Raw genomic sequence first — 19,034 nt, forward strand, 5'->3', positions numbered from 1 at the left:
TTAAATAAAAGTGATGATTTCATAAATGCACTTGAATTGTATAGGACACCGCGTTAGATATGGACAGTGTTAACCTTTACCGTACTAATCATCCAAAAATCACAAGTGATCCGAAGCGGGGTACCAAAAGACCCCAATTCACATTTCTACGGAAATCATAGTACGCAAATCACAGCAAGTACTAACTCGCCGCCAGCTGAATCATAGACGGGAAGTTCTTTCCAACACACGTTTAAGCGTCGACTGACGGCAGCCCTCCGATAAGCGAGAGGCCGAAAATCGGATCAAACGATAGCGGAGTAGTCTAATTGTCTCGCTATATCCTTTTGGTAATATTAACTTACATGTTTATTACATGGAGACATCGTGATCAGTCCTGTGCTCCAGATTTATAGATCAAGGAGTGGAATATGTTTGATGGGATTGATTTAATGAAGTGAAGGAGCTCAGGATATAAGACATTACTGCCATATGCATGGGAAAGGAAATGGAAGAGAAACAGAGCAGTAGCAGAAATGGCTAGAGGACTCGGGGTTCAGGTATCCCAGTGAAAATATGCGCAGTCGTAAACTCAAATGGTGGAAACAAGAAATATTACTTGTAATAAAATAGCAGAAAATGTGAAATTAGAATAAGGTACAAATGGAGATTCACAAATATGTTTTTATTTTTATGATGACTTTTATTTTAATTGAAAAAATGTATAAAAAAGATGTGTGGGTCTAATTTATCAAGTGAAATAATGCAGTGGCGTAGATAACAACTGCACAATAGAGGCAAACCTTTTAATGAACAAGTTCCTTTTCATATTTTATACCTCTTTTTAAATAGAAGATAAACCATGCAAAAACTTCCCCCTGAAGGAGCACATAAACCAAACATTTTCAATAGCCAGGCCAGATTTTAGAAATGAGATTTCCTAAAATTTATTTTATTATTCAAAGCAAACAAGGTAAAAATAATGCCGTTTAATTTAATACTTTTTCAAGATAGAAACAGAATTACGCAATAATCAGGCATGTTTGCTTTGTTTTGAATTCCACGAAAAAACAGTTTATAGTCCATCTGTCTTAAAATATTCTCAGTTCTTATGTTACTCTTCTTTTCTTTAGTCCAAAGTCTTAACTACTTGACGCCATCAAGGGTTTTGAAATTGTCAGTATAGTGAAATACTTCCATATATGGGATATGATACGAACTACGCATGATGGAATGTTCTTTTGGTGGTTTTGTTTACACTAAAGGAAAAAATGTGTGATTTGCTCCGCGGGCCGCAAGTAGACACCCGGCGGGTCGCATGCGGACCGCGGGCCGCGGGTGGCCACCCTTGATATAAACGGTTGGTTAAGATTGATGAAGAACCCAATAACCTACCTTTGCATTCCAAAGTATTTAACTCCTGAGTATGCAAACAACATGGCAACCTTCTTTCTTTTTATCCGCTCAAATGGTTCGGTACAAACACGTTTTTCTTCGGTTGGGGGTTCGTCTCTCCTGTCCTCCCATTGTCGTTTCTTGATTCGTCCATTATACCTTGTTTTATATTTTGTCAGATGTTCACCCTTGATAGTCTCCATATCCAAATGATATATGCTGGATAGAATACTTTTCAGTTTATGATCATACCCTGTGTTAAAAACATTATTAACTGATTATTTAAGAATAACATTCAGGTCAAAATATTTTTTGCTATGTATAACAAAAAAACTATGGACAATTAAAGCTTTTGTTGTTACCCAATCGATGAGAATAGCTGTCGGTTTTAAATCTATTCGGTAAAAACTTATTCAATACTCTGCGGAAGAAACTGGACATTGAATAAATAAGACTAATAAAATAATACTTTTCAGGTTATAATTCAACATACACATGAGAGGCCATTGACAAAGTTTTGATAAACGTCAAATTTTATGACAGTTTTTTTCTATGGAAAAAGGCCATACAACCATGATATTAATAGCCTAGTTTTTTTTATAGATTTTTGAAATTGTTTATGGATATATAGAAAATCAATATTGTTTATGGTTTTAAAGACTTTTGTCTGTGCTCTGTGCACTTCTTTGATTGGTGGAAACTTTTAGAAAGTTGTAAATATTTTCAAAGAGATGGCGAATTAATACTTGTTTTGCCTGAGGCAGAATATGGAATTTATGGTAAATCTCAGGAACCCGTCAATAATTTTATTAAAATAACTTCGTTTCTCTAAGTGACATTTAAAAATATTTAGTGAAATCTTATTTCTACCCTCTCGAGTCGGTGAAGTTGTTTTACCGTTTATTGTTGACTGGTAAACAAGTTGACGTGGTGAAGTTTTGACATATAAACATTTGTCTAAAAACTTTCTTGAGCTCACAATGTCGCTGCTCTATCGTGTTACTAACTTACCATTCCAAACACTCATAGCGGGCTTGGATAATGCAATTACCACCCCCGCTAGTAAAACATGCGTGAATTCAATTAATATCTAGGCAGTGTAGCGAAGTTTTTCCAAGATGCACCCTCATAGGCGTCGGAAAAAGCGACCTAACTACGGTGTGAGAACTGTGGAAGTGAGTAGAGGTCACAATGGATTCGGATTTACCATATCAGGACAGCAGCCTTGCATTTTATCTTGCATTGTGGCAGATTCTCCAGCTGATGCTGCCGGACTCAGAGCTGGAGATTTTCTCATATCTGTCAACGGTTCCAACGTTTCGAAACTACCTCACGATGCCGTCGTTCAGTTAATAGGAAATTCGATTGGAGTAATCAAAATGGCAATAGCGGAGAACTACTTCTCCGACAGCTCTGACGAAGATATACTCAATGGCCGCTCAGCGCATAATAACAGGCAAAGACCCAAGTATCCCCACGCTAACAAGTCACGCATGCAAAGAGCGGGAAGAAACTTTAATTCAAACATTATAAAAACAGCCAATAACGTTGCCATAGATCTTGATAATACCAATAAAGATAGTAAACCTTCCACTAGTGTAAGCAGTTACAAGGATAATGCCTTACTCTGTAAGCCTACAATACCAATATCTGGCTCCGCACATTGTGTAATTATTAATCCTAGTATAAATAATAAGAATGATATAAGTAACGTAAGTGCGATGGTGAACCCCGGGCTGGAACAAGTTCGTGCCATTAAAGTCATTAGAGATCTCCGAACGGGGGCCATGTTTGAAGAAGTAACAGGAGCACACATAGAAATGGGTAAGGAACTATACTTATTATTTAATTTTTTTACAAAAATGTTAATAATATTAGTATATAACCACTCACCGAGATTTTTATGTCTTCCGGATTCGAGACATACCCGTCTCTTCGTCAGGACAATCACTACCACAGCATGCCAAAAATACCACCCTTCACCACCATAGCACCATTTACACACTCAAAACTACACAAAATATCTAACACATGCGATTTTTGGAACTATTATTTTAGGTGATCAGGAATCAGGATTTAAGGAACTATTATTTTGGGTGATCAGTTTTATTTATTTATGGTGTTTAATAAAATCACAGACAAATTGGGGGAAAAGGTGTCTATTAAACCCGAGAGTTATAGAAAAATAGGTTTAAAATAAATAAAAATAACTCATTTTTGAATGTATGAACACTGTATTTGGATATAAATAAACAATACAAAACTCAAACCTATTTATTGTCTTAGGACACTCGTCGTGAAGTGATGTTGCTGTTTGATATTGACGCGCTCGCTTTTCGTAATCCTGCTTTGAAAAAGCAATCAAGTTTTACAACATAGTGAGTGTGCATACTTGTTCACAAATTCTGGATTATCTCCAATTACAGGAGTTATTTTCATACTGCCCAGGCCTCCATATTGATGAGATGTCAAAAAAACAAAAATCAAGTTTTGTTTGCACTTTTGAAGTTTGGTGTTCTTTTTTTATAATCAACTCTCTAAAATTACAATAATGCGTATAAAATAGATTTGGGATTTTTTTGTCCTTTACATCTGAAGTTCGTTAAATAGAGGTCCTTTATTTGAAAGTTTTACTGTATATTTGCAAACATAGAGTGGTTAAGCATTCTACCCACTATGCACTAACCTTTCCAGGAGTACAATAATTGATGTCCGACTTTCTCTGGGGAGTGGGTTTTTTTTACATTAAATTTGTATTTTTTTTAAATTAATTTTTGTATTACAAAGATAGAAACTATGTAAACATAATATAAATAAAAAATAAAGCTCACCATCTCTAGGTTTTATTTTATGATAAAGTTATATACAAATATCCACAGATGTAACTACTATACAAACTACATCATACCAACTGACAGATAGACTTGGACGTTCATTAACGTCGATACTCCTTTGAGGAAAATTTGCACTGACGTTAATTTACGTCCATACTCCCGGAAAGGCTAAACTGTAACACTTAGTTAAAAATCTGAAATAAATATTAACAAGACATTGGCACTGATAAAATTCACCCTTTTCATATTTGCATATTCAATTAATAATCTTCCTAGCAGTAATGAAATTGAACATTTGAAAAAACATGTATATCTGTATGATAAGTAGTATGGTGTTCAATCAACTCTGCCTATCCCTGTGGAAAATAGTGTGATGGTCAGTCTGTTTTATTGTAGAAAGTATTTAATAATTTTACTCATTCTTTGACCGTTTTTTATTTTGCTTTTGCATGATAATTTTACTATTTATTCAAATCTATTGTGACAGTATTTTTATGCATATTATGTCATTATCATTTCATATGCTGTTTGATAATAATATTGAATGCATCAAAACATATGGCACAATATATTTTAATACATAGCGGTATTTCAAAGTTAAAGTTAAATAAAAAATGTTTGGATATTATTACCGCAAAGCGACTGCCAAGTCAATCAATGAAATTCTTTGACCAATTAGTAATAACGATTATTACTATAAAATTGTATGGCAAGTTTATAGAATTTCAGCTTTGAATTATGGTACTGATTTAAATTGAATAATTGTATTTTATCATTTCTATAATCCAAAATATTTGTATGTTTTTGGATAGATTTTTATTTTATGGTTGAATGGTTGATAAAATTGTTTATTTTTGATTTTCAGACTGCGGAACGATGAGTCAAGTGGTTTTTGTAGATGATATAAACCAATCGGAGAATATCATGAACAAACCTTCAACTGCTGAAGTCCGAATGGAGCCCATAGTGAAGATTCTGGAGAAGGAATCTTCGATAGAGTGCAGAGCCATTGTAGGATACCTAGGAACTATCGAAATGCCAAAGCAAATTGCTACAAGTTCTAAACTGCAAACTGTTAGAAGCTGTATAAGGAAGATGCGGCAAGAAAAACGTACTCCGTGCACAGTTTTAATGACGATATTACCATCTTGTATGACTCTACGGAGTAGTTCTGGGGAGCTGCTCGCCGAGTACCCCGCTAAAAGACTTAACTATGTCAGCTGCAGCTCAGAAAATGATTATCGGTTTTTCGGGTTAGTCACGAGTGCTAGTTATCCTATAGAAAATGATTTTGAAGGAATTGAGAAGAGAAATACTGACCCCTGTAGAGAAGATCCGAGAAAAGGTTACGACATCGCTATCTCCAATAGCTGCCATGTTTTTATGATCGATACGCAAATAGTGGAACATCAAAACCATTTAAAAAAGGCAGACAGTTTCAAAATTAATTGCACAGTAGATCCGATAACAGGCGTATGTTTGGAGTTTCCGAATAATTCTGAATACATCGTAAATATCATAAGAATCATGTATTCTTTAAAACCTCCAAACGGATTCTCGGCTAAGGGTAATCTTGAAAATATATCTCGTCTCTCTAATGTGGATAGAAAATCGTGTAGTCCGAGAGGCTCTAATTTTGTCAGAAAAGTTAACAGACCCAAGTTTCTTCACGATTCGAGATTAAAGGTTCGAGTCGATAATTCCGCTAATCCAAATGGACACATGCTAGTAAATGAAGGCTATAGAAACGAAAGAGCTAATGAGAATGTCCCGCGAAACATTCATCAGCAAGAGCAAGAAGCGGGGCAATTGAATGGGAATGATTTCATCGCTAACTCTCCCCAGCCTAGTAACCATAGCGAAATTACGACTACATCGAGTAACAGTGATTCCGGAATCGGATTCCACAATGATTGCCAAAATATTTCTGATCGAATACTCGTTGTGGATTTTCCCAACCCTATTCACAACAATTTCAATGTAAATGTTCCCTACGTGAATCCAGCTTTCAACTCGAGAGAAAGCAAAGTGCTCCCGCTTAGAGAAAATAACAGGCCGATGGGATTGGATATCGATGTCGACGGACAGTTTCTGTCCAACATTACACCCGTTGTGGAAGGATTCAGCGGTCAAGGTAGGCCTCTCAACACTGGCGATCCAGTTTTATTAGGGAATATACAAAGTCAACCGTCGTTACAAAATATATTTCTTTCTAAAAAAGGTGACGGAGAACCGTCTCACTCTAAGAGAAATGGCAATAATTTCTCTAGTGTAGAAAATATGAAAAACCCCTCTACATCTAATAGTGAGTACGTATATTCCGTAACTGATGTCCCAAAGCATGCCATAAAGAATAAACTGGCCGTCAGAGCCATGCCAGACAAACAAAACAGCAGCGATAAATCGTGGAAAGGAGATTCACCCAAATATCCTAACAAAATGAATTGCCACGATCACCCCCAACACTTGGCTCCCAGAGGGCTTTTCAATAATAGATCTGTCACGAATAGAGATGAATCTCCTCATTATGATCCCGTTTACTCTGATGGTTTAGCGTGCTACGAAGAACATCATTATGAAATCATTTACCCTGATGAAAATAATATGTGCAACGAAAACGTAGCCAATTCAAAGAAATTAAACAAGTCTAAATACAATCTAAGTGACTATCAAAAAAGTTCAAATCTCGACACTTTTTTTATAGAAAGACCTGTCGATGTTCCCGATTGCGATGCGGATTATTACATCGGCGAAGGAGACAACCTCAATAACAGTTCCATAGCAACGTGTTCTTACGACGATATGAGTGTCACTTCTTCGAAGAGTCACGATTGCAGCGGTAAGAAGAGCAATTTTTCAGTAGATGATATATCTCTGTATAGTTCCAAGAGCCACGATGAAGTTGTGGCTAATTCGTCCAAAACCAAAACTAAACCTCACAAACTGCAAACGTCTATGGATGACATCTTGATATTTGGACAAAGAAATTTAAAATCAAAAGATGATCCAAAATGTCTCTCAAAAAACGATGAAAGTCACGTGTTTCTACATCCTAATAATGTAGTCAAATTGAAAGTTAAAAAGTACAAGAAATCTGCCATGTTTTCTTCCAAGCGGAAAAACAACCCCGGTGTTAGTTACGATCAGTCCAGTGATGAAGTTAAGAAGAAGTGTGATAGTAAAGAATCTCTTTTAAAGTATAAACTGAGTCCGAAAGTTTTTGGTTTATCAAGGCCTAGTGCGAGTGTAGAAGATATCTGCAAAACATCCACTAGAAGAGAAGTAAATTGGGGTCACCTCGAAGGAACAACCAGCGAACCTGATCTTCGCGACTGCAAAGCTAATTTCTTTAGGGTAAGTTGTAAATATTTATTATTTTGTTTTTAAAACTTCTAATCCTTCTCTAATTACTGATGGTAAGGAAGCGATACTAGAATATCTTGAACACTGGTCCTTTTCTTGTGTTGTGAAGAAGCTCTTTCTGCCTATGCCTCTTCTGATCTCCACTTTACCCATCATTATTTTCTACAGCGGTTGGTACTGGTCATATATCATGATGTGTCTCAGGCACGTAACTTTCCTTCCTTTGAAAGAGGTCAGTAATTGGCAAGTTTTCCCGAACTATACTAACTGGTACCTTTTCACCTCTAAGTCTGTCCGATTATTAGTTATTTGTCACCTTCCTGAACCAATTTCCAGAGTGACCCGACTGTAACTCGAGTAAGGAGTTAGTATTGCATCGATGAGCCTGAAGGCTGCTCGAGAAAATCATATTCCGACTTATCGGTAGTAATTTCTCCGAGCCAAATATATTTATGTATTTGTTTTTATTGTCTAACTTGAGCGATATTCGGGCAATCTTGTTTCAACTTGCGGGTGATAATTTCCTGCAGTGACGAGTTTTCTAAACAAAATTCAACTATATAATGAGTCAATTATGTACTTTTTACAGGCTGATTATGTGCTTTAAGATAGTAATAATATAATAAAAGAGTTTTGTTATGTAATGTATAGGTACTGATAATTTTTATTATGTGTTCACCATGTCATAAAAGAACAAAGTGTCCATATGCTAATAATGCAACTAATTTGTGAATTCAATTAATCAAACATAGGGGTTATTAATGGTGTGGGAACAAAACAATACCCGTATGAGTACATATTTAACATGGAGACACTGTTGTATATGTAACTACATACATATATGTTAAATGCTGGTATTAATGTCCATTCATTTCATATGCTTTATGTCTAGTTTATTAGAAAAGCGTGATGATTTTCTGTTATATTTTGTTTGTTAAATTACAATATTTTTATTTGCTTGTCTTTTTAAAGTGCTTAATTTTCACAATTAACAATTTTTGTTTGTAAATAGTGCATGTTAAATTTTTCAATGCAGTGCAAGGACTGTATTATAGCCGGATAGATGCTCAACTGTGAAACTGGCATCGCAGGTTTAATTCCCGCCAATGGCAAATTAAATGAAGTATTTAATTGGGATGTTGTGATGAATATTTCATACTTCATCTTTACACATCCTTTCTTTCCTACACACAGAAACATATCTACAATAGAGATATAACAAGCTAGTTAGTACTAAGATGATTTTTTTTAATTTTGCGGATAACCATTTCTCAACTTGTTTCCGACATACATCGCTTTCAATGTCTTTCTCAATCTTTTCAGGTACTGAAAATATACAAACAATTTTTATTATTTACTCATAGTATCACAATTTCATTATTTACCATACCGGTGATATATAAATATATCGCTTACTGCTTTCAAGAACGTCATAAATCAAAAAACTAGATTTTTCAGGAGAACGTTTTTAAAGTTTAAAAATACAATAACCAGCCGATGACGGTCGTCAGCCCCGTAAATGCCCAGACTTCCATATTCTTTTTCATCTTTGATGAGATGTCAAAAAATAATACAATACAATGTATTGAAAATAAATATCAAGCCACTTATTGAATTTTTTACTGTGCAACAGATCTTTTTAGGTAAAACCTGAAGGATTTTTCGCCATTTGAAAAATATTTAGTTTATTTAAAAAACAATTAAACAATACCTTTTCTTCAAAATGCAAAAACAATATTTTCTGCCCTGTAGCGGGTAAAGATTAAGTTAAAAATATGCCGCTTTTGCTGGGATAAAGTACATTTTCTGGGCATTCCGAAAACATGCACAACTGAAAATTGACGATTTTTGATTTATGACGTTCTTGAAAGGAGTGAGCGATATATTATAAGTGTCTCAATTTGAGATGTTTGAACGTTGAGATGTTTTTATGCTAAATAAGATCAGAGTCTGAGCATCCCAAGGCTTACGACCTGGCTTAACTGATAACTTTATACACTTGTGTAAAGCTTACCATTCTGCCCATTATGTTACATAATTTTTTGTAAAGATGAATGTTTGTTGCATTGTTGTTTGATTTCTTTTATATGTTAATTGTAATTTTGATAGATTAGCAATTTTGGCTGACGGTTGTACCCTCAGTTGAGAATTTGTGAAGTGTAATGTATCCATCATAATGTAAAAACTATCTTCTTTCGTATACAAACAATAGATGCTTAAAACTTTTTTTAAAAAACCTATGGAATATTTTCAACGTCAAAAACAAAAATATCCACAAAAAAATGGTAAAATGAAATATGGGCCACCGTTTTGTACGTAAGTTTTGCTTTTATGTCTCTACGATTGATGTTTAGAAACATTTGAGAACCCATTACTTTTAATTAAGACATCAAGGCTAATAAATGACTCTTCATAATAATGCTTGTTCGTCTTATTACTGTACTAGTAGTACCTTCTGTACTACTAGTGGAACTCCATTCGTTATTTTTTTGTCTCCGTGTTGTTCAGTGTTTCGTTGAATTTACTAAAGCTATGTTTGCAAGTTTTTATTTCATTTTCGGTTTTAAACGCGTCCATATTGTATTTCTCAGGTAAACAATGCGATAGTATAATAACATTTATATTTTTTATTTAATAGTGTCAAAAAATGTTAGAATTTTATTCATTTGCCAGACATTTCTTCATTCAACATATCTTAATACTGCAATAGTTACGCTGTCCCTCTCCAAAAAAGAGACTAAGCTCTTGTGCTTGGAGAGGCACTTACACTTATTTTTTATTGTTTATACTTATGAATGATATAGTAGTTTTTTTGCTTTGTATATTATAATTTTTTTTATTGTATTTTTTTATATGTATAAAAGGCATTTAATTGATTTTTAACAATTTTAATATCTCTTATTTTTTATATCTATAGGAAGGTTATTGGAATATGGATTTGGTTCCCAATTATTTGAAGTTCTGTTGGATTTGTTTGGTATTGTATTTTGTTATTGTAAAATCGTTTTGCATCTCAAAGATGAACTTTTCTTTAGATTCAAATATTTATCACCTTTTAATAGTTGAAGAATTTCCGTTTATTTTTTAAAAATTTCTACATCAGGGAATGTTGAATATAATGATTTTGTTTAATTTTTTTTCTTTTTTAATGACTTTAATGATTGTTATCTGAACTATTGGGTTGATGCAAAAGTTATGACCGTTTTTTATGATCCCTGGTAAAAATTTTTTTTTTTCATAAATTATGAATAGTATCTTCATTTTTATGATTCCATCGTATAAAGGATGCTTTCCTTCTACTTTCTAATCAGTTTTGGCCTAGCCAGAGTACAGTAATGACCCCTTGTATTTTTTCAGAATGTCGCTCGATAAAGTGCATTTACGTCATTGTTTGCTTTATGAATTCCGTAATGACAATACCGCGAGTGTGGCAACCAAAAACATTTGTGAAGTGTATGGAGCAGATGTCATCAAAGTTCGACAGGTACGAAAATGGTTTACAAAATTCCGATCTGGAGATTTTTCACTCATTCATAAACCGGGTACCGGGCGGCCATTGAAGTCTGATGACGACAAGTTAAAAGTCATAATTGACACCAATCCACGTCTAACCATCAGGGAGATTGTGTCAATGATGGGAGTCAACCAAACAACCGTATTAAGACATTTGAAGCCTATGGAAATGGTTTCGCGGTACGACGTTTGGATACCTCATCAATTGTCGGCTGCCAATTTATTGGATCGTGTTTCAACGTACGTTGCTTTGAGTGCGAGACAAAAACATGAACCTTTTTTGCATCGTTTGGTGACGAGAGATGAGAAATGGGTCGTGTACAACAACGTGACAAGAAAAAGACATTGGGCTATACCTGGTCAAGCCCCATTAACAACTTCGAAGGCCGAAATCCATAAAAAAGTTATACTTTGTGTTTGGTAGGATAATAAGGGTATTGTGTATTTTGAACTCTTGGAACACGATCAGACAAGTACAACAGAACGGTATTGTCAGCAATCATCTAAATTGAACATGAACCTTCAAAAGGATAGACCAGAATTGGTAAAAAGAAAAGGGGTAGTGTTTCATCACGACAACGCGCGACCACATATGGCTATGATGACCCAACACAAGCTAAATGAGTTAAATTGGGATGTTATCAAGCATCCACCGTATTCTCCAGATCTTGCTCTTTCTGATTTTCATTTATTCCGATCACTGCAAAAAAAATTAAATGACGAAAAAAATTATACAATAGAGCAGGTAAAAACATCCCTTACTTCATTTTTCGCATCAAAATCCACGGAATTTTTTACTACTGGTATTAATAAGTTGATAGAAAGATGGGAGAAGGTTATAAGAGCAGAAGAAAATTTTATAATTTATGAAATAAATAATACATTTAAAAAAAAAATTTAAAAAATTAAATGTAAAAAACGGTCAAAACTTTTGCATCAACCCAATATTTTATATACATATATTATCTGTATACAATTCGGATTATCTACGAAATAAGACTGGTTCCTGAAAATTGTAATGTATATTTATTGAAATATCGTTTTAAAAATCGTGTTATGGAGATATACTGATAACCAGCGCCCATTAATTATTATTAAAATAGTGATAAAGGCGGAAATTATGGATAAAATATAAAATAGGTGCGATTTTTTTGTTCATATAAATACCAAAATAATTCATATAATATTATGGTCCATCGTTATATAATGTTAACTCGTGAGAATCAACTATTTTCTACTGACGAATGTTTTCTGATTAAAAAAGTACTTACTCTGAAAATTTTAATTTTCAATGAAGTCACTCAAAATGCTATCATACAAAGGCAACCTTATCAATTTGTGCGAACATTGATAACTTATAAAATTCATTAAACGCAATTCCGCAGTTCGCTCCCGCGCTCCGGGAAAAATGCACTCCTTTCGTTGCATTTTATAAATTTGTCATGTTGACTTGTTACGTTTTATTTTGTGATCTATGATTAAAGTGCAGTTTTATTTATTTAAATTTGAAAGTGTGCAATTTCGTAAAAGTTTGTTTATTTACTATTCAAATTCTCAGTTAAATATTGCTCAAATTTATACATTTTAAAAATTAAAATAAAACACGCTCTTTTTACGTATTTAAAATACTGTAAAACATGCTGTTTATAAATACATATATCATGCTATAGTTTGTGTGTGTGTCCAAATATTTGTTCGCATATTTTGAGTTTTGTTCCACTGAGCAGCTAATTATATCAAAAGTTTATTGATATTTAATATAGATAAAAAAAAGTTTATTGCGATATAGAAATCTAGGTATTTACACGTCATAAAACATTTATCAATATAAACAATGTGTTACATTCACTATTTTGTCGATATACTTTTTATAAGAACTCACAATTTGCAATAAGGGTCAGACTAACATAATACCAGAATTTGGTGTCATTTGGTCCATTGATTCTAGATAAATAACTTTTTTCTCGTACGTATTTCATTTCTATTTTTACCAGTTTCAAAATTTACATAAACCTGCTTACAGTCAGGACAAACATATGTAAATCCAAAATCTGGCATCGATTGTACATCTAGATAGGACAGGCTCCGTGGCATAATTGGGTAGACGCTTGCCTGCAAAATGTCGCGGGTTCGATTCCCGCCAATTGCAAAATAAATTCAAGTAAGATTTCAATTTGTCCGAGTGTTTGTGATATATTTTTCACATTTGCCTTCCCTAAACTTAGTATCCTACCTCCAGACAATCCTCTAAATGTAAAGGCTTTTCAGGTTATTCTTTTTTTTAATCCCGAGATTAGCGGTACAGAACACAAGCACCAAGTTTTTTTATATATCGTATCGCTTATGCGATTAGATTGGCAGATTATATAATTCATGTATTGATATAATTTAAAACTTCACAAAACATCTGTACATACGTTTGTTTATCATGAAAAAGATAAATCAAAGTATATACCCTTGAAAGCAATTAGGCAGGCGTTATTATAAAAATATTGGCTACGTTTAATTTCTCATGATATTTACTTATTTCACGCACCCACATCCATTTTTTCTTTATTCGAAACCGACCACGATAAAAAATAATATAATTTAAATATAAAATAATACATTTTAAAGGTATTATAATTTTGGATTTGAAAAATAAATCACCTTGTTATTTGATTTTTTATTTTGTTTTTATTTTATTTCATAAGTAAATTTCGCGATAAACAACACGTAGATACTTTTAACATCACAAGATGGATATACTGTTTTTTCTTCACAAATGTCCACAGCATGCTAGATATAAGAATTTAAGAGTTGAGGAGTCGAATTAGTGAAGAAAGGATAGTTAAACAAATTTATGAGGCGAATGTGGTTGGTAATAGAAGCATATGAAGACCGAGGAAATCTTGGCATGATCAAGAATTTCAAGTATGTACTTGAAAGTGGTCAGGCCAGAAATAATCGATGTGTATGTATGAGAAGATGCATAAATGTCGAAGAAGAGAAGAATGCAATGCAATTACAGAGTGGTCTGCGTTCTATTTTCTCTGCCTACCCCTGAGGTGAAGTGGCGTGATGGTTAGTTAGTTGGCTAGTTAGTAAATAATGTTCACAATTGATTAACAATTATAACATTTCAAGTGCCGTAGAACGGGGCTACTTGAACTTTGATGTGTTACTTGAGCCCAGTACAAACAATATTTAAATCTGTATTTGGTCTACAATAATGAAAGTATCGACATGATTCATTGTTTCCCTGACAGGTGACACTTATGCGTTTATTATTGTAGACCAAATACAGATTAATTTTTTTGTAGCCCCGTTCTACGGTACAAATATTTCATAATTTTTCGCTCTTATCCGTCGCCTGTCAATCTTTTCACAAAACATTCCTCTCCGCTGAATGGTTCTCAAACTGTTATTTCTCCATGGCTATTATATTATGAATGGCCATTTAATTCCTACTTCCAATGCATCCCACGCTGAGGCGGAGGAGACAGGAGTCGAATGTCAGTGCCTGCTTCGCAGTTGTGGTCAATTAACTTCAATAAAGCAATAATCCTGCCCCGCGGTGACCGCCTCTCGTACAATGATCAAACGGCAGACATCTTGTCTCTTTCATGTGTCAAGCTTGGTCCAGAAACCAAGGGGTCAAAGTATAAAAGGGTTTTTTATGTCAACAAAATAATGTGAATAAAAAAATATTTTTCAAGGATTATCATGTTACACAATTATATTTGTAACTAGATTTAAAAAAAGACAAATGTTTTTTTCATTATTTTTGACACCTCAACTAGATCACGGTAGATTTTAAGAAATAGTGGTATTTACTAAGTAAAACATGAATTAAAAATGGACATATTTTACCACAAAGTGACTGCCGAATCAATTAATGAAAATGAAGGAAGTCTGGGCATTTACAGGGCTTACGACACGTGTAACATTCACCAATTCTACCCATGACTGACAACCACACTACTTAAATTCTTGAAATTTCTAGATTTATTGATTTTTTATGCCATAATTCCATTCCTAATTTAATCGCCAGTGTCATTAAAAAAGAAATTCAAATTTAATGTCGTGTGTTTTAAAAATCATTTTTTTTAATGTCGATGACATATTAAATAAACGTTTTTTTAACGAAAATGTTAGTATATAACTACTAACCGAGATTTTTGTCTACCGGTTTCCGAGACATACCCGCCTCTTCGTCAGGACAATCTTGTCTCTGGACGGTCTTGAATCTGGACGGGTACGTCTCGAAACTGATAGACAAAAATCTCGCGGAGTGGTTAAATACCAACAGTTTTGTAAAAAATGTAAAAATGACTTACCACGACTTAAATAATTTAACTAACTAACTAACTAACCATCACGCCGCTTCCCCGCAGGGGTAGGCAGAGAGAATCGAACGCCACACCACTCTGTCTTTGCAAACATTCTTTGCTTCTTCTATATTCATGCATCTCCTCATACATACCCGACGATTATTACGACTCCTGACCCGGCCGCTTTCAAGTATTTGACATACCTGATTGTGCGAAGTTTTCCTCAGTCGTCCTCTGCTTCTTTTTCCAACTACATTCGCTCCATAAATTTGTTTAACCGTTCTTTCTTCACTCATACGCTCCACATGTCCAAACCATCTCAACACACCTTTCTTAATTTTATCGATAATGCTTATCTCAGCCTTACATTCTTTCCTTATTTCATCATTCGAACATCTATCAAACATCGTTTTGCCACACATTCGTCTGAGGGACCGCATTTCGACTGCATTCAGTCTGCTTTCATCCTTCTTTTGCCAACTCCATGCTTCGCTTCCATACATAAGGGTTGGAACCAGAACTCCATTGTGTACTGCCAGTTTAGCTTCCGCTGATAGATTTTTATTTGCTAAAACTGATTTTAGTGCACCATTCACTCTCAATTTAAATATTAATAATATGAAATTAACATATTACAAATCTACACACGCCTAACCATTTCGCCTTAGTTTATCTTAAATTCTATTTTTTTGACTTTTGTTTTAAAAAAAAAAATATATGTAATCGCTCGTTTTTTTCCTGAAGCCATTTATTTCGTTTACTCAAATTTCCATGACACTTGCAATAGGTCAATTCCGAGGAAGACGCAATAGTGAGTACAACAAATAATGGTAGCAAACATTTTTTATTTACCTTTTCCTCTTGTATAAAATTCGTATTCTTCAGAAATTATGAGAATTTAGTTGTAAATGTGTTAAATAATGTAGATAGAGAATAAAGCCACACATTGATACTTCCAGCTGTAATAATATTGACGATTTTTGATGGAACAAGTGTTTTCTTTTTTTATTCGCGAAAAACTGAAAATGAAAACGAAGTTAGTAGTGAACCATACCTGTGCGTAGTGAGCTGGATTATGGCACACGTGAAGTTCAATCGTTTTGGTGAAGATAAAAAAACACAAAACCATGTCGAATATGTTGGGATACGTCATGTGCGGATTCCATTCTATGGAAAATCTCTTGGTATGTATTTTTTTTTCTTTTTGTATTTGACTTTATTGTGTGTATGTTAAAATAGCATGAAATTAACACACACGAACACAAATACGCCTTATATCTGTTCTACGTTTTACTCTTAGTAAGTAAATATTTCATTAATCGATTAGGCAGACACATTGTGGTAATATCTATCAATTTAAGCTTTTCTTGGTAAATACAATTATTTATATAAAATAGTGGCATTTACCAAGTAAAACTTAAATAAAAATAAATTAATGTTTTCTGCTATGAAACTTGAATGATCTTTTTAATACTTGTTTTATAATAACAAAAAAATACAGCGAATTCTTTCATTCCTTCATAAATTGCTATGAGGCTATCTATTATAATAAAATTTACATGCAATAATTATTTACGAAATAAAATAATAACTTTATCATATGCAGTTCATTGATAGATTAACGTGTATCACAAAGAAAAAGCGTTCATTTACAAATTTGACATTATTAAGACGAAATTCCCCTGATACAAAAATGAATTATTTTGATACTTCAAGTATGAAGAGTGAAAAGATTTCATGTATACTTCGAAAGGTGCTATATAAATATATATTTATTTATTTCTATTATATATATATATATATATATATATATATATATATATATATATATATATATATATATATATATATATTGATACGTTAACTAAACTATTTCTCTTTTGCACACAATTTAAATATTTTACGATTGTTTTATTTTTTTTTTTAAAACTACTATTTTATTTACTGTCAGATTTAAAATCATACGGCTTAGGAAAAGTAGTTGGTAATTATTTCTACCAGCAATATTAAAAATATCTGATTATATCATAGGCACTCAGTTAGATTTTTGTACCTTGTAAAACGATAAGATAATTGACTGCTTGATCGGGGTCTCGCGTGTGTATAAAGTATGCTGAGTTATATGTTATTTGTAATATTCCAATTATTAATAACTTCCATATGATTGTTTTTTCCTACGGTGCAAGCTAGTGCCAAGCAATGACACCAACCATGCCTGACAAATGAAAATTTACAATATTTACCTCCAATAGAAAATAGCATAATTAATTTTTTTTAATTCACAACGTCATCATATCGCTACTGAAATGTAAAGAATATTTTTTTAATTAGTTGGGAATACTTTACGAACTGCAATGGTTTCGCTTTCCCGAAAGGGTTGAGTATAAACTCTATCTACTGATGTATAAATCAATATATAATATACATCCAGAATATCTAAAAGACCCGTTTATTCCAGACGCATTGGTTGATATATGTCTCAAGCTTCAATCATAGTTACAATAGCTGTTACCAGCTCGTAACCAGAGCACTAAATTTGGCGAGTGTGCCTTTACTATTGCGAAGCCGATGGTGTGGATTAATCTTCCACCAGTAGTTAGAAATAGTAAGATGATCTTTAGAAAAAAACTAAAAACGCATCCCAATACAATCACAGTAAAGGATCCTTGAAGAAGTAGTTTACGAAAATGGCGCTTAATAAATTATCAAAAAAAATTATTAGTGACGACCAGTCTTATATCTTTTTTATGGATAAATTTTAAAGGAAATTTTGAATATGCCCATAATTACAATACAAACTTTTTATTAAATACGATCCATTATGTTCAACAAGGAGAATGGGGACACAGAACCCTTTTAAAATATTTACTTAAAAATTCTATTTCGGAATAACGAGCTTATGCATTCTGATAAAAAGAATATGTATAAAAATGTAAAATGCTTATATATGCCTAAATATCTTTTCCAAATAATCCACTGAAAACATTATTGGTTTAACCGTATCATTCTTGGGATTTCATGATTTCATTCTGGCGCCAGACAACTTTCGGTCTGATAAAAATATGCGTATCCACATTTAACGATACAATAATTTCCTTGAAGTGTCCTTATCTAAACTATCTGATGTTGATGTGTTATCACAATCACTAATAATCATAGTTGTATTATTTTCATATTACTATTTAATTATCCCTTTTGTCTTATAACCTGAATCAGTTTTTTTTCTGGCACCAGGAATTCTAATGTGCACTAATGTCACTTTAAAAACCCTCACTACGGTTTAAAAAAGTAACATGCTCTTAATTTACACTCTTGAATGCAAATTGGAACATTTATTTGGAGAAATATTTGTCTGAAAAACGTCAATTTTATTTAATTTCAACGCTGCTTACCTTGTCTTAAAAGGGTCACAAATATTAACTCCGCTTTATTTTTTTGTTTTTGTTTGTTTTTTTTTGTTAATGAAACCATTTTCTTGTACAAATAAAAATGTTCACAAAAACAGGGTTTACACAGACATGTTTGCTTATATTGAAGAGAGATAGGTATATATTTTTTTACGAAATCAAAAGGCATCATTGGTTCGCTCTCATATATCGCTTACTCCTTTCAACAACGTCATATATCAAAATCGTCA

The 19,034-nt window shown here is 33.2% G+C and overlaps 2 protein-coding genes across 4 annotated transcripts in view; one reads left to right on the forward strand and one right to left on the reverse strand.

The window, feature by feature from the left end:
• Positions 1-19,034, reverse strand: part of Pus1 (Pseudouridine synthase 1) — a 64,799-nt gene that overhangs the window by 4,150 nt on the left and 41,615 nt on the right. Inside the window, exons 1-2 of one of the 3 annotated variants that reach the window (XM_088278096.1) lie at positions 1,737-1,885; positions 1,375-1,627 (exon numbers count right to left, since the gene is read on the reverse strand). The exons of 1 other annotated variant lie outside the window; for it this stretch is intronic. In XM_088278096.1, coding sequence (XP_088134222.1) covers positions 1,375-1,627; positions 1,737-1,815 — 332 coding nt within the window. In that variant the 5' untranslated portion in view covers positions 1,816-1,885. Of the gene's footprint in view, positions 1-1,374; positions 1,628-1,736; positions 1,886-19,034 lie in introns of those variants that run through there. One more of the 3 variants, XM_088278097.1, reaches the window with a different exon arrangement.
• loco (regulator of G protein signaling family member locomotion defects) overlaps positions 2,040-19,034 on the forward strand; it is an 87,082-nt gene continuing 70,087 nt past the window's right edge. Inside the window, exons 1-2 of the mRNA XM_088278095.1 lie at positions 2,040-3,198; positions 5,074-7,562. Of these exons, the coding sequence (XP_088134221.1) occupies positions 2,493-3,198; positions 5,074-7,562 (3,195 nt within the window). The 5' untranslated portion in view covers positions 2,040-2,492. The remainder of the gene's footprint in view (positions 3,199-5,073; positions 7,563-19,034) is intronic.

The sequence above is a fragment of the Brachycentrus maculatus genome, unplaced genomic scaffold, assembly GCF_059751285.1.
Source record: "Brachycentrus maculatus isolate JH-2025_06_01 unplaced genomic scaffold, ASM5975128v1 h1tg000055l, whole genome shotgun sequence".
Classification (NCBI taxonomy): Eukaryota; Metazoa; Arthropoda; class Insecta; order Trichoptera; family Brachycentridae; genus Brachycentrus; species Brachycentrus maculatus.